The sequence below is a fragment of the Myotis lucifugus genome, unplaced genomic scaffold, assembly GCF_000147115.1.
Source record: "Myotis lucifugus unplaced genomic scaffold, Myoluc2.0 scaffold_73, whole genome shotgun sequence".
Lineage (NCBI taxonomy): Eukaryota > Metazoa > Chordata > Mammalia > Chiroptera > Vespertilionidae > Myotis > Myotis lucifugus.
Window position 1 is genome coordinate 204,004 of NW_005871121.1, and position 14,820 is coordinate 218,823.

General features: G+C 55.2%; 1 protein-coding gene across 1 annotated transcript in view; it reads right to left on the bottom strand.

The window, feature by feature from the left end:
• Positions 1-14,820, bottom strand: part of SND1 (staphylococcal nuclease and tudor domain containing 1) — a 439,366-nt gene that overhangs the window by 11,691 nt on the left and 412,855 nt on the right. Inside the window, exon 17 of the mRNA XM_006090488.3 lies at positions 6,143-6,331. Coding sequence (XP_006090550.1) covers positions 6,143-6,331 — 189 coding nt within the window. The remainder of the gene's footprint in view (positions 1-6,142; positions 6,332-14,820) is intronic.

Sequence of the window (14,820 nt, forward strand, 5' to 3'; positions counted from 1 at the left end):
GCCAGGAGCCATTCTAAACATTCTCCAAGTATGAACTCATTTAATCCTCTCAACCACCCTTTGAGTGGAGATGAACTCGACCCACTTTATAGAGGAAACTGAGGCACACGGGCTTGTTAGCACTTGGAGTGCGGGTGAATTTCCCGCCAAAATATAAGATGGCTCTGTCTTTTGGTTTTGTTCCATCCACCAAAAGGGTGGATTACAAACAAATATTTGGTAATACGCAGTTACAATCGGCCCGAGTTTACACGTTTCCCGCACTCCACCGCAAATCTATATGAACCGAGTTAAAGACGGCTCCCGCGGAGTACGCGCAATTCACGCGAGCCGACTTAACTCGTTTCCCGCACTCCAAGTGTTAGGAGCAGAACCAGGACTTGAACACAGGTAGGCTGGCTCAGGGCACTTCCAGAGGCTTTTGGCTTTGACTGGGCCTCTGGAGACAGCAGGCAGCACTGAGCAGTGGCCTTCATTGTGTCGTCTAACTTTGGTCAGAGGGGCCTTCTCTGAATCTCCTTTGCTTCCCTGGGAAGGTGAGGCAGTCTGACCCGCGACCACCCGCTGACATGCGGACTCCTGGGTGGCACCAGGAAGCAGCTGAGGACAGGAACGCCGGACTCACTGAGCCCCTTGGGTCACAGCCACCGAGGCCAGGCTCCAGCCTTTAATGTGGCACAAGTGTGTGTCCTCCCACTAGAGGCCTGGCACGAGCAACAGGAACTATCCAAGCCCAGGGTGGGGGAAGGAGTGGCTGCCAGTGAAAGGAATTCTAAGGACAGAATTAGGCAGGTTTAGGGAATAAAGAGGGCCCACGGGGGAGGAATGCATATGTGAAGGATAGAGGTATCTCTGGCCTGAGCAATTAAAGCAATTATAAGGTAGATCAAAAGCAGCCCTGACCTGAGCAGTTTGGAGACACCAAAGTGCTTATGTTACTTGTACAAAGGATAGAAAAAGGCCACAGGATAACAGGTGGGGAAGGGGGGTGTGAGGGGGTAGGGGACACACATACATTCACAGAGGATAAAGAAAAGTCACAGGATAATGGAAAGAAGGAAACACATTTTCAGAGAATGGAGGAATGTTGCAAGATAAGGGGGAGAGAAAGAGGCTTCACCACATGGGCTTTGGCCTTTGAAACTGATATATGTAACAAAATAACCAGTGAGGAGAGCATGGGGGTCCTAAACTAATGAAAGGTCCAATTAGAAAGGGTCCGGCTCAAACAAAGAACTGCAGCACACATAAACCGGAGACAAAGGGACACCAGCAGGAATTTTCCCATTAGAGAGAGAGCAGGCTTTTCCCATTTCGGGGCCCCTCCCCAGGAGACACCTCTGCCCAGATGGAGTTTGTATATACTTCCAATAAACGTCTACATTTTTATTAAAGAAATCTGTTAGTCCATGAATTTATTCTTCATCTTCGTCGGACAGAAACCCACGAGAAGTCTACCCCAAATCCCATGTTTCACCAGGGAGTGGCTGAGGGAGATGGGAGAGTCGTCTCCTGCATCCAGTCCAAACCTCTGCCTCCCATACAGAGTGCCCTCCACCTTCTGAGGTTGAGCTCATGGGTCCCTGGTCCAGGGCTGGGCTCTACCCCAAACAGCTCCCGGCCCCTCTCACTTTCCTCCAACACCTGTCCTACCAGCTCGGCCACCTCCCTCATCATAAGCACCTAAACACCCCTGCTTCACTGGCCCCGGGCCTGGCCACCACAGGAGAAGAGGGAGCAGAACTATTCAGTCAGGTCAGGGACTCGGGGCCTAACCTGTCCAGGCCCCCTGCCCTATGAAAGGGTTCTCTATGCACTTTCCTATGAAAGAGTCTCTCCAATCAGAGGCCTTGGCTGGGACCACTGAGAGCACTGGGGGGAGGGGGAGCAGCCCCAATTCCTCCAGTTCCAGGGGCTGCGTCCTGCTGGGGCTCAGACACTGAGAGCACTGGGGTGGGGCGGGGGGGGGGGGACGACGACGACGACAACATAGCCCCTATTCCTTCTGGTTCCGAGGCCTGCAACCTGCCGAGGCGGAGCCTTTCCTTCTGCCCCCTCACTCAGGGAAGTGACTGCTTAGCCAGCCACGCCCATCGGCCTCCAGGCTCCCCTGAGATCCCTGCAGCTCTGAGCATCATGGGGCTCTCACTGCCTCAGAGAGACAAGATGGGCTTGGAGTGGGCCCGAGCCTGGGAGAAGTTCTGGGCTCCCACCCGAACTCCACCCTGCTTCCCTCAGCTGTGGGGGAAGGAGGTTCCACAGTAGTTGATGAATTGGGAACAGACTGACAAGGTGAGAGCAGAAACTGCTAATGACTCAAGTCAAAGAGCCTTAGGCGACAGCATCCGGTTTCCTCCTGGGAGAGGGAGTTTCTTCCTGCAGGCTCCGGGCAGCAGCTGGAGGGCAGGCTCAGGGGGCAGCAGCTGGCGGGCATGGTGATACAAACCAAAGCCTGAGGAGGCTCTCAGCCCCCTTGCTCCCACATGGAGGGCAATAAAGGGGCCATCGGTCCTATGACAGGCCCCACAGCTCACTGGGCCACAGGAAGGGAGCAGTGGGGTGCACATGCTGCCTCGTGAGGTGAGAAGACACCAGCAGCATGCAGTCGCCAAAGGATAGAAGAGGGAGAGTTGCACCTCAGCTAGAGGAACCCCATTTCTAAGTGAGGCTGGGTTCGCCCTCTGAATAGTAGAGCCCTGAAGGTTCCCTCTTTTCCTTGGGGAATGGAGGTAACCAGCCATTCCCTGGGGCTTGGCTGCCAGTGGCCCTCGGCAGGCTGGTAAATGCAGCCTGGCTGGGAGGGAAGCTTCTTGGTGGGACGGAGTCAGTCAGCTGGGACAGGCTTGGCTGCCCATGTCCCCACCCTTAAACATGGGTTCATTTTGCTCATATTGTCTTACGTTGCCCTTCTGTAGAACTGGGGCAGGGCAGGGACAGGCACAGTGGCGAGACACCTGCCAGACATGTGCCATTTTCCCACAACCACCCCGAGCCCTCTGATAGCTCAGATCCCTGACAAGAAAAACCCAAAGACCCCTTCCGGCAGGAACAGTAACTGTGCACACAGACACACAATCAGTGCCATAAGGCTAGGCCCCAGGTTTGTAGCAGAAGGAAGAGCTGGGGAGGGACCTCAGGGCCAAAATGCTGGGTGGGATGAAGGTCTGGGAGCTGTGAATGCTCTTGGCCTTTGGTAGAGACAAGCCGGAGTCAGGCCTGGGCAGCTCTCATGCTACGGCTGGGGCCAGGATGGAGCTGTCCTGAGACAGGGCCCCTCTGCGACTCCCCCAGGGCCCTGGCTACAGACCCAGATGGAAAAGGGGCAAGAGCAGCACCTCCCTCGTCCTCACCTGCTCTGTCGTACCAGTTCCGTCTGCTTAAGTCCCCTCTACATTCTGGGGCTCCTAATTGTCCTGTGGCTGTGGCGCCCTAGGGAAGCAGCCCCCTTGGCCAGGCACAGGCAAGGCCAGCCCGGGAGCGGAGGCTGTCTCTCCTCCTGTCCTCACTGCTCCTGGAGCCCCCTCCCTGCACTTCCTCCCCTGGGAGCCCCAGGTCCTCTTCCCGGCAGGAGAAGGGCAATATGGACTGACGTGCCACTGGCTGGAGCCTTTCCTTTCTAAATCCCACTGAGTATTGCTGCTTAGGAGGCTGGGGAGCTGGCACGGGGCCAGTGTGGTGGAGGCCTTCAAGCCCTCGGTAGGGAAGCAAAGCTTAATAAAAGTCAATCAATGGCCAAACAACCCTGTCCAGGGTCCTGCCAGGGCACAAGTGGTGGGAGAAAGGGAGTAGTCTATGCAGCTGCCATTGGCGGCTACCTCCTTGGTCCTCAGACCTGCCCAGAATCCCTGGAGGAGGAGGAGGAAATCCTGCATCAGCCTCCTGCAGAGGAAGGGGAGGCCGGGCCAGCCTCGTTATTAGGAGAGAAGTCCGAAGTGCACACGGAGGAGGAATGAGGCCTGGCAGAGAGGCAGCTAAGTTCTGTGGCTGGGAAAGCAGCAGCCAGACAGACCTACTCACGATGCACACATACATAACACACTCGCTGAAGACTTCCGCATGCTCCTGGTCTCACACAACCTTTCAGTACTTTCTTTCCTCAGTTAGCTCACAGCTACCGCCATGATCTCTGAACCCCAGGTGCCTGTCTCTCAACAGCCAAGGCAGTCACCACGGGGTCACAAGTGGAGAAGACTGGGGATCCTGGGGACACCTCAGATACGCAGGCATCTGAGCCCTGCCAACCCTGAAGGCTGCTGCAAAGCTCTGCCCACGCTGCTCCTGGGAACCAGCCGCCAGGGAGAGGCAAGCCCCGCTAGGTTCCCAGGAGTCTTGAAGAGAAAGAGATGAGCAGGAGAAGGGCCCAGGAGGAAGGCAGGCCCCGCTCTGAGAGTGGTGCACTGCATTTTAATTAGACAGAATAAAAACATGCAGCCTGCGTACGTAAGTAATGAATCACTGGTAATTACTCCTCAGCATCATCCTGTGGCACCAGTGCCAAGATGACGGGCTCTTTCAGGCAAAGCCATGTGTAGCGCATAGCGATGCGCCTGGCAAGGGACTCACCTCTCCATCTCAGGCCAGAGTCCCTGCTCTGTCCTCTCCTGGGTCCCTCTGGGGCCTCTACACTTAGAGGGCTGCTTAGATCGGAAGAGGTAGCTCCTAGGCCCGTGTGCTGAGTAGCCGGGGAGCAAAGACGCTTTCAGAATCTGGGCCCCAGAGGCTGGTGCTTGCCATGCTGACCCCGCAGGGGCTAACTCTTCAGTGAAGGTTCAGCCCTTTGTACACAAGCCCAGCACCAATCTCCTCCACTCCCTGCAGCAGGCAGAGGACACGGGGGTGGCAGCCTTAGGCTGAGCTGTCATAAATGGGAAACCCAAGAGGGAGCACTTAGCTGTAGGAGCGGAGGCTGCCTGCTCCCCATCCCTCTAGGAAGACAGGGTTTCTGTGAGTGGAACCGGGATGAGGAGGGTGGAGACCTCCTAGAGGCCTTCTGGTGGCCCACTCCCCCAAGGTGTACACAGTCCCTTTCATTTGTCCTAGCTTCTTGGGCGACATTCCACCCCCCTCCCCCACCCAGTCCCCAGAGATGGAAGCAAAGAGAGAGATCCAGGAGGGTGGCCCAAGGCTCAGTCCCTGCGAGAAGTGATGTGTGCTCTTGGAAGAAAGGTAGGAAGGGACTGACTGAGGAGATGGCTGCTCCAGGCTGGAGGAGAATGAGGGGCCTATGGGGCCCCTAAGCCCCCCATTCCTTTTGGCCGGTGACTGGGCCTTGGCTCTGGGAGGCGACTTGCAAGCCAGATGGTGGCCCCATGGGGAAGGCAACGTTTATTCTTGGAACAAATTTATGGCTCAGCATGGCTGTCCCATGAAATCCTCCTCAAGCTCAGGGAAGCTCTGACACATTGGTGGCCGGCTGATTTATCCCATTAGCAGGGCTGGGCTGTGAGTGGCAATAGGCGGGGGGGTGGGGGGTGGGGGGTGGAGGTGTTGCTAAGCCCAGCTCCCACCACTAAACCCACTGGGTTGCTTAATCGTCCATTTGTTTCCTAAAGCTGCTTTCCAACCCCCCCCGCCCCCCACTTCTATGCACTGTCTGCAGAGACGGAGGGGCTGTAAATCTGCTGTCCTAACAGCTTTATACATCTCTTGGGGCTGCTTCCAAAATGGGCTTCCCTGCAGGGCAATGTGAAGGGAATTGGGATGTGGGCTGTGGGAAGGGCTAGGAATGGGGAAGGAGCAGGAGCAGACACCCATCTCCTGCTCCAGGGGCTCCCCTCAGTGGACGCCCATCTCCTGCTCCAGGGGCTCCCCTCAGTGGACGCCCATCTCCTGCTCCAGGGGCTCCCCTCAGTGGACGCCCATCTCCTGCTCCAGGGGCTCCCCTCAGTCGTTTCTCGCATTGATCCAAGTCACCTCCCTGATCCCTTGAGCAGGTCTGCAACAGGCTCATGGCGGAGACGCCTTGCCCTTGGTTCTTATGTGGTTCCTGATATGGGGTCTGAGACCAACCGGGGTGACTCAGTTGGGGAACGACAGAACCACTTCTGTCTGTTGTAGGAAGGCAATGGTGTTAATGGTGGTGAGAGAAAGTATGAGCCAGGGCCAAGGGGCACCCCTCCCCCCGCCCACTCCCACACCATACCTTCTCCTTCTTCTGCTTGGCGGCCTCCTCGGCAGACAGCAGGGATTTGTAGTAGGAGCTGCGCTCCGCAGTGAAGTGGACCTTGGAGAGTGCGTGCTCCACCAGCAAGACGGACAGGTTGGCGCCGTCGATGTGCAGCCAGCCGATGAAGTTGCCGGCCTTGTCCATGCTCTCCACCTCCACCTCCACCTGGGGCACAGAGGAAGGGGGTACAGAGTCAGTGTGCAGGGAGTGGCCCTGAGTGTGCAGAGGGGAGAGCGGCGCCGAGGCCCAGTGCTCAGGCCCTGGGCAGCCGCCACCAGGTTCATTGCACGTGATAGGAGCGGCTGAAACTAGAAGAGGGAGAGGATGTGCTGAGCAGAAAAGCAGGAGCTTGTGAGAGCCCCTGTGCTGTCGCCCAGTTGGCTCTATGCTTTTTAGCCTCTCACCCCCCAGAATCATCCTTGATAGATACATCACTGACAAAGCAACTTCAAAATACATCACTGACAAAGCAACTTCAAAATTCCCCTTCCTTTGACAGAGAGCTAATAGGGTAAACGCCAGTGTGTGTGTGTGTGTGTGTGTGTGTGTGTGTGTGTGTGTGTGTGTAGCTGGGGGTCAGGAGTGAGATCAGAAGCAGCCAGCTCTGGGCACACGCCACTCTTCTCTTCCCTCCCCCAGCTCTGCTAGGAAGAGAGGCAGACTCTGGGAGCAGGGCAATCCCTGGGGAGAGGGGAGCCTGTGTTCTTTCTGGAAGAGCTGAATGAATTAATGCTTAATTTAACAAAGGTAAAAAAAACTGGCTGCATGAGAGTCGGGCGAGGACAGGAAGGATGGGACAAGTGGGCAGGAAGTGCACCACACCGAGGAAAAGTTATGGGCCAACCCCAGCAGAAGGTTCTCCCCAAGGAAGAGCAATTGCCATAAGCCCAGACCTCGAGCTGTGTGCTGGCACTGAGCTTCAGAACCCCCAGAGATCCCCACAAGGCTTCAGGCCTCTTAAGCCCCCCGGTCCCTGTAAGACCCAGGACCCCAGAGCCAGAACTGCCTCTGCTCCTGCGAGACAGTGGCCTCACTGTCGTGGCCATAGTGGTGGCGGATCTGCTCCCACCTCAAGGAGGCAATGGCCCAGGAAATATTCCTTCTTTGATTTTCTTCCCCTGCTTAAAGGGGACTGGAAAAGCCTTTGCTGCCAAATGTAAAAACTTGTATTAATTTAAATGGCTTCAAGCTCGATTAAGCAATAAAATGAATGTCTAAACACCTGAGAATTCTCTGAAGCCTGGGCCAGAGCCCGTGGCAGCAGCCTAGGGCAGAGGGTTGGAGGGGCAAAGGCGGGGAGCAGCCGCCTGCCTGGTGGGTTCTGCCTCAGCAGGGAGAGATGGCAGCGGACACGACTCCTTCGGAGTAGATGAAGGAGACGAGATGGCACGGATGTGCAGAGGGCAGTGGAAGAAAAAGAGGGGGCAGGGCCAGGGAGGAAGGACCCTGGCCTTTTCCCCTTCTTGGACACCCTCTTCCTGCTTGAGGTCCACAGGTCACCCTTCAAGGGTAAATGCAAGTTCAACAGTGCCCCACATTGAGATGTGGTACAGAAGAGGGTGTGCAGAGTTTATCAAAGCTACAGAAAAAGGTGCTGTACGTATAGATCCAAACCCAAGGTGATATTGTAGGTGGGAAAAGGAGGCACAGAGAAGGGAAGTGCAGCTAGTAAGGGGTAGAGCTGAGAGCACCTCCTTCCCTCTTGTATAGCCCTGTTTCAGGAACACTCTTCCTCCAGTCACACCTCTCACCCACCCCCCTCCTCGCTTCCCACCAGGTAATGCCAGCTCCCTCCACGATCAACACCATGGGGCCTTGCACCTCACTGGTAGAGCCAGGGTGGGACGACCCAGCACCTGCACCACCCTGCTGAGGGGCTGAAGCAGGGAGAACCAGCATCTAATACCCGCAGATGTCAAAATATGTTCCTCCTGTCTAATTCTGGCAATTAACGTACTGGGGGACCTGCACTTGTTGGGGAAAAGGGCAGGTGGGCAACATGGTGCTTTGATAAAAACAGGTGCCTTAAGAGCTCACCAGCAGGGCCTTTTGCCACCCTGCAAATGCCCAGGACACTGAGCCCCAGGGAAGCTCTGCTGCGGGGCCACTGGGCGCCCCTACAGTAAGAGGACCAAAGGCAGAGGAAGAGGCTGCCAGACTAAAACAGGGATGGGAAAAATGAGAAATCAAGAGGCACAAATTTCCAGTTGTAAACATCACAGGAATGTAATGTACAACATAAAGAATACAGTCAATAATACTGTAATAACTTTGCTGTGACCGGTGTTGCTACATGGTTAGAGCACTGGCCTATACACTGAAGAGTGGTGGGTTCAATTACCGGTCAAGGGCAGGTTGTAGGTTTGATTCGTGCATGTGGGAGGCAATCAATTGATGTGTCTCTCTCACATCAATGTTTCTCTTTCTCTCTTCCTCCTTCCCTCCCTGCCTTCCACTCTCTCAAAATCAATGGAAAAAATATCCTTGCGTGAGGATTAACAACAACAAAATACAGTAATAACTTTGTACGATGACAGATGGTTACCAGACTTACTGTGGTCATTTCATAAGCTATATAAATGTTGAATTACTATGTGTATACCTGAAACTAATATAATATTGTATGCCAACGCTGTTTAAAAAAATACATGGAAAAACCATCTCTTATCCTTCTTAATGTGGCAAGCTTTATCGAACATGCCAAGGCCAAGAAGCAGCAGGTCCCAGAAGAATTTTGGGAGGCAGAAGGAAGACAAGAGAGGCTGCGTGCCTTGTGTTTAGGAACTCATGAGATAACAGGTAGAGTCCGGTGTGTGTGTAGGCTGGCTTCCACCACTAAACCACTGCCCTCCTTGTATTTGGGGGCTCATGAGATACCTCCTTATGCCCAGCCAAAAGCAGCGAAACTGGTAGAGTTCCCAGGTTTGACCTCTTGCCTTCCACTGTGTTAGGAGCCAAGTGTCCTTTCCCTAAAACTCAGGATGGCTGCTCTGCATGAGCACATGGCCTCCCTCCAGGCTCGAGTAGCTTGTGGTGGGCCAGGGTGATTGTGACAAGAAGCTTGATGGCCACCCGCCTCACTCCTCTTGGCGTTGGATTGCTGGAAATGAATGCAAGAACCGCAGAGATGGGTGGCAGAGGCAACCGGGCAGGTAGCTTCCCTCTATTCCTACAAGTGCCCACACTGAGACCTCACTCCACGTGGCAGTCCCAAGTTCACACCTCTCTCTCTGAGGCCACAAACCAGAGGCTGGCCTCTCAAGGGCTCACATCAGAGGGAGAACCAAGCAACTAGCAGCCACACCGGGGGCCAATGCTGCCGCGGAGCAGCGGGCTCTCTGGCGGACGAGCACTGACAGCGCCGCTCACCCTGCAATCGATGCACTAACTTGGTCTTGACAGGTCCCTGGGCCCGGTGGGCCGCAGAGAAAGAAATCTCTAGCCTTGGGCACTACGCTGCCACTGAATCCATCTTGGGTTACAGAGGGAGATAAAGCTGTCGCCTGAGTCTCTGCTTCCCCTTTATTACAGCTGCTACAACCATGGTCTTTTCTCAGTCAAGCAAAGGCACTCAGGATAGGTGGGCTGGCCTCAGCGAAGAGACAGGGCTGGGCAGTGGTCCCGCTGCTCCCAGTCTCTTGGCTTCCGGCCTCTCTGGCCAAGTCCTGCACTTGTGCCTATCTTTCTGGACATGCCCCAGCCTGGACGGCCAAAAATTTGGGTCCATGGCTGTACAAGCTCTACTCCATTCAATTTAGAGACTCACATTTTTTATGTTCTTGGGCGGCCCCTACAATGGCACGTACCATCGGGAGCTCAGGCCTTGGGTGACGACCATGGGCCGCCAGAGGACTTCATATTCGTGTGGGCATTTGGTGTGTACATGTGTGGGCTCTGGCCTGAGGGTACCAGAGTTAAGTGTATACAGGGACATAGCATGTCAGCAAGGGACAGGTGGTGGGTCTTCTCTTCAATGCTCATGCTGAAGCTGAGAGCTAGGAAAACACAGAGCTGGTGCAGGAGGTGCGGGGGTGTGGACTGACTGGGCCAAGAGCTTGCAGGAAAAGCATAGATCCTGGGAGTCAGACAGACTTGGGTTCAAATCCTAACTCTAGCCGTGAAGTTTTGGGCAAGTCACATGACCTCCTCTAGCCTGCTTCCTTACTGTAAAAAGAAGAGCGGGCCCTGTGCATTAGAGAAGCTCCTGTAAACTGCTTCATCTCCCTTCAACTGCTGCCAGCTGCCAGCAGCCTCAGTGGTTACATCAGCAGCAACCCTGCTTGGCTGAGCTAGACCCCTGTGTTCTCCCCCACCCCGAAAAGCTCTGGGGTTCTTACACCTTGGGGACCCCATGCAAAATACAGAGTGGGAGGTAAGGCGAGTGGGGGTTGATGGGAAGAGCCACTGTGTGACAGATGCCTTTCTGCTTAGCCGAGGGGGTCTTTCTCCACTACAGGGACAAAAGCGGGGGCTGTCACCCAGCCGGCCATGCCCAGCTGCACACAACGGACCCAGCCTGTCTGTGGGCCGGGGCAGCCAGCGGGTCCTGCTGCCTCACAATGGGACACGTCCTCCTGCTCCCAAGCACATTAATGTGCCACTAATGAAATTGTTCTGGCTTATTTACCAAATTAATACAAACGGCACAGGCTGTTAATTTGCATGTCTCTTAATTACTGAGGAAGAGCTCCCAAGCCCGGCAACATACACACCTCAGTGCCCACCCAGCCGAGCTGCTGGTGGGTGAGGAAGGGGTGAGGGGGAGGAGGAAAGAGGAGAACTGGACAGCCGCTAGCTCTCCGTGGCTGGGAGCACATGAGGGAGGGAAGGCGGTGGTGGCCATGAATTTGTTGTTTCCCACAGTCCCCTTCTCAGCAGCTGCAGTGCCCTGGGCCTGCAGAAAAATATATTTAGTCTCCCATTCCTCCCACACCATTCTCCTCCTTTTAAAAAAATATTTTTTATTGATTTCAGAGAAGAAGGGAGAGGGAGAGAGTGATAGAAACATCAATGAGAGAGAATCGATTGGCTGCCTCCTGCACGCCCTACACTGGGATCGAGCTGCAACTCAGGCAAGTGTCCTGACTGGGAATCAAACCATGATCTCCTGGTTCATAGGTTGATGCTCAACCACTGAGCCACACCAGTTGGGCCTGTTCCCCTCCTTTCTCTTGTCTAGATTCTGTCCAGCTTCTCAACTCAGGAACTTCGATGAGACAGACAGTGGGGACTAAGCCATTCTGCTCTAAGCAGTGAGGCACATGCTCTGCCTGGGGTGCATGCAGGCCAGAAAGGTGCTGGGGTTTACTGAGAGGTGTGCAGGAAGGAAGAGAAGTAAAAGCCAGGCAGAGGCTATGCTCTTATAGAGCCTACGAGCCTCTCTCAGCTGGTCCTCCCTGCCTAGGTAGTCAGCTTTCAGGTTGTAAGAGAGAGGGAGAGGGAGAGGGAGAAGGGAGAGAACGAGTTGAAGGGAGAATGGAATGGAAAAGGGGGAGGGGAGAGGGAGAGAGGGGGAGAGGGAGAGAGGGAATTTACTTAAGAGTTCAGCTATAAAGACCACAAAGGAAATTCTGACTGCCCTTGGGGATCATGGGGATCATTTAGTTGTTTTTTCCTCTCCTGCTCCAGGAGCCTCCAGACCTAGTGGCTGTAAGTCTGGGACAAAGCTGAAAGTCACAGGTAGTCTTCTTGGAGTCATGGTGAGGTGGGGGACATGCTCCATGTGGTGACTCAGGGTAGCCAAAGGAGGCATAACACAGAGGGAACTTCCTGGCAATGGGGGAGGGTGGGAGACCCCACACATGTGTACCCACCTTCCCTATTTTCTGTGCCAGGAGGCTGGAGAGGTAGATCCCTAAGTGCACTGGCCTTGCCTCTGTGCACAGTGCGTGAGGCAGCACAGGAAATTACCCAGCAACAGCCCACGCCAGCCTCATCGCTTGAGAGGCTGTGGAATGCCTGGAAAACAGCTGCGGGGAATGCTGCTGCCTCAAGGGAGGTGGGCTGCCGCAGGCAGGACAGGCAATGCCAGGTGCGTAGGCAGGAGCAGCAGCTCAGGACACCCCTGCCCTGAGGCATCTGAAAATGAAGACTTCCTGTGGGGGAGAAGGGTTGCTAGCCGTAAGATCCTCTAGGACAGCGGTCGCCAACCTTTCGGACCTCACGGACCACCAGTGGTCCATGGACCACCAGTTGGCGACCGCTGCTCTAGGGGGCAGAGCAGGAGCACTCACTACATCTGGGGAGGTGATGCTAGGGGCCCCATGACAGGGTTCCTAAATGGAAGCCTTCATCCTTTTCACATGATGTCCTGCATAGTCTGGCTTTAAATACCCCCAAAGCCATCAGCATCAGAATAGCAGGAAGCCTGGAACTGAGAACAAGGTAGAAATGAAGCTTGACTGGAGAGAAGGCATCAAGGAGCAAAGAAAAAGCCTTGGACCAGAACCGTGATCTAGGTACCAGCTCTGCCCTTTCTGGGCTGAGGGTCACTTGCTTTCCCGGCTCAGTTTCTTCCTGTGTCAATGGGTTTTCGAGGCTCTCTCTGCTCAGAATTTTCTAAGGTTGGGGTGTGGGTGCTGGTGTATGCCAGCATGACTGGAGCTGAGAGAAGGGCAAGTGGGAGTGCCCCACATGGCAATTGCCAAGGAGACCTTGCAGGGGGAGGGTGGGAAATGGAGAGTAAAAAGGCACTCCAGCCTTTTCCCAACCCAAGCCTCCCACCCAGAGCTTTCTGCAAGATGGTGAGTAGCAATCCAGAGCAACCAGGGTGCTACCCACACTCCCCTCCTGCCACAAAGCGGCAGCCACAGCAGGGAGCCGGCCCCACCCTCCCTCTCCCGGCCCCCGATGCTGCATGCAGCTATAACGTGCTGCCACAGTGGAGCTGCAAACTTGAGGAGACACCTCACCTTAATAAAGTAGCAGCTTAACACAGCCAACGCGAGCCCTGCACTCCTGGCACGTGCAGGCACACCAACGTCTTTCAGAGTCAATGAACATCAACACAAAGCAATTAATAAGTGCCTGTGGAATGCCTCCCGGGCCCCACAGGCAGCAGCTGGCTGTGGGGAGCGGGCAGGGGAGAAGCGGCAGCACAGGGCAATCTTCCCCGAGCCCCTGGGCAGCGGGCGCCAGTCCCCACCAGCGCCTCTGCTTCTAATCCCGCAGCACCTCCGGACCAGACGACTCGTAGGTCCAACCCACACAGGTGATCGTTCTCCAGGAAACCTCTTTTCTGACATCCGTGTGCTGGCCCAGCCAAAGCCCTAGGAACGTCTGGAAACCAGGCCCAGGTTGGCAGTGGCAAGAGGAGCGGAGAAGCCCGGGAACTTGAGGGAAGGCCTGGGGAGTGGCCAGGTGGCTCAGGGCTTCTCCTTGAACGCCTCCCCTCGGGGATGAGGAGTGGATGACGGGCGGCCAGCTTCTGGTCCTGCCTGAGGCAGAGAGGCAGCCAAGGCATCAGCATCCTGAGCCTGCCGGGAAATGCAAACCTGCTGACTCCGGCCTTTGCAAGCGGTAACACAGTTTACAAAGTGACGCAATCTGTTCCTTTGGTGCAGACAATAAGGAAGCAGACTGCTCGTCTCCCCAGGAAAAGCTGGGGCTGGAGGGAGATGAACCCTCTCCCCCCTGAGGTTCCTGCAGGGCACGTGGCTGAGTCAGGGCCCTCATTCTGCCCCAGCCCCTGTCCAGGGCACCACTGTTGGCGTCCTTTCCCACAGGGTTTCTGGACTCCCTTCTGAACGTGGAGCACACCTGCCCAGGGCCCCCTCATGTTCCCCGGCTGACGTGGGGAAGAGCAGTGAGATGGCTTTCCATCATGTGCGCCCCGACAGCATTCTTAGCCAGCCCCGCAGCTTAAGCCAGGGGGTCAGCTGCAGGGCATTCTCCCAGAGCTTCCGGCTGTCCCGGGCCCTGTAGGGACTGAGCGAGGGTGACAAGATGGTTGGCTGTTTTTGTGAGGAGAAATCAGTGTGTGTGACCTATGGAGTAACTGCATGAGGTTATCAAATCTCTGACCTGGTCTGAAAGACCAAGCGTGCTCAGTCATGTGAGGTTGGAATGCCAGTTTCCCCTCTGCAGGCCCGTGTGTCTCCCCGACCCCAAGGCCCACTCTGGGGACTGGTGCATGCGGCACTGCCGACTCCACTCTCAGGCTTCTTTATCTGAACCGCCGTGGGTTTCTATGGAGACCCACAGTCTGCCTTTGAAAAGCACTTAATGCTGGCATCCATACCTACTTCCCCTCTACCGCTCACCTGGCTCTAGATGACACCCTCTTTTGCTTCCTCGGGCACCTATTTCCATCAGTGATGAGATAGAGAACTCCTATTATCACCCCACCAATTTCCTCTTCCACCAGCGTCTACCCCTTTTGACAAATAGCCTAGAAACCTTGCTTTGACTTCACATCCCGCCCAGCTGACCTTTTCCTCTTTATTCCGAGTATTCTGCCCACCTCCCTCTCACGTCTCCATCCACTGCGCCGGTCGCTGCCCTTGATATTCCAATGCAACTGCCACGTCAAAGGTCACCCAAGACCTCTTAATTGCCATTTTAATAATTTCTTCTCAGATTTCATTATTTTTGACCTTTTGAATGGTCTGACAAAGCTAAGCACCCAATTTCCATTTTGAAACTTTCTTTTAGGC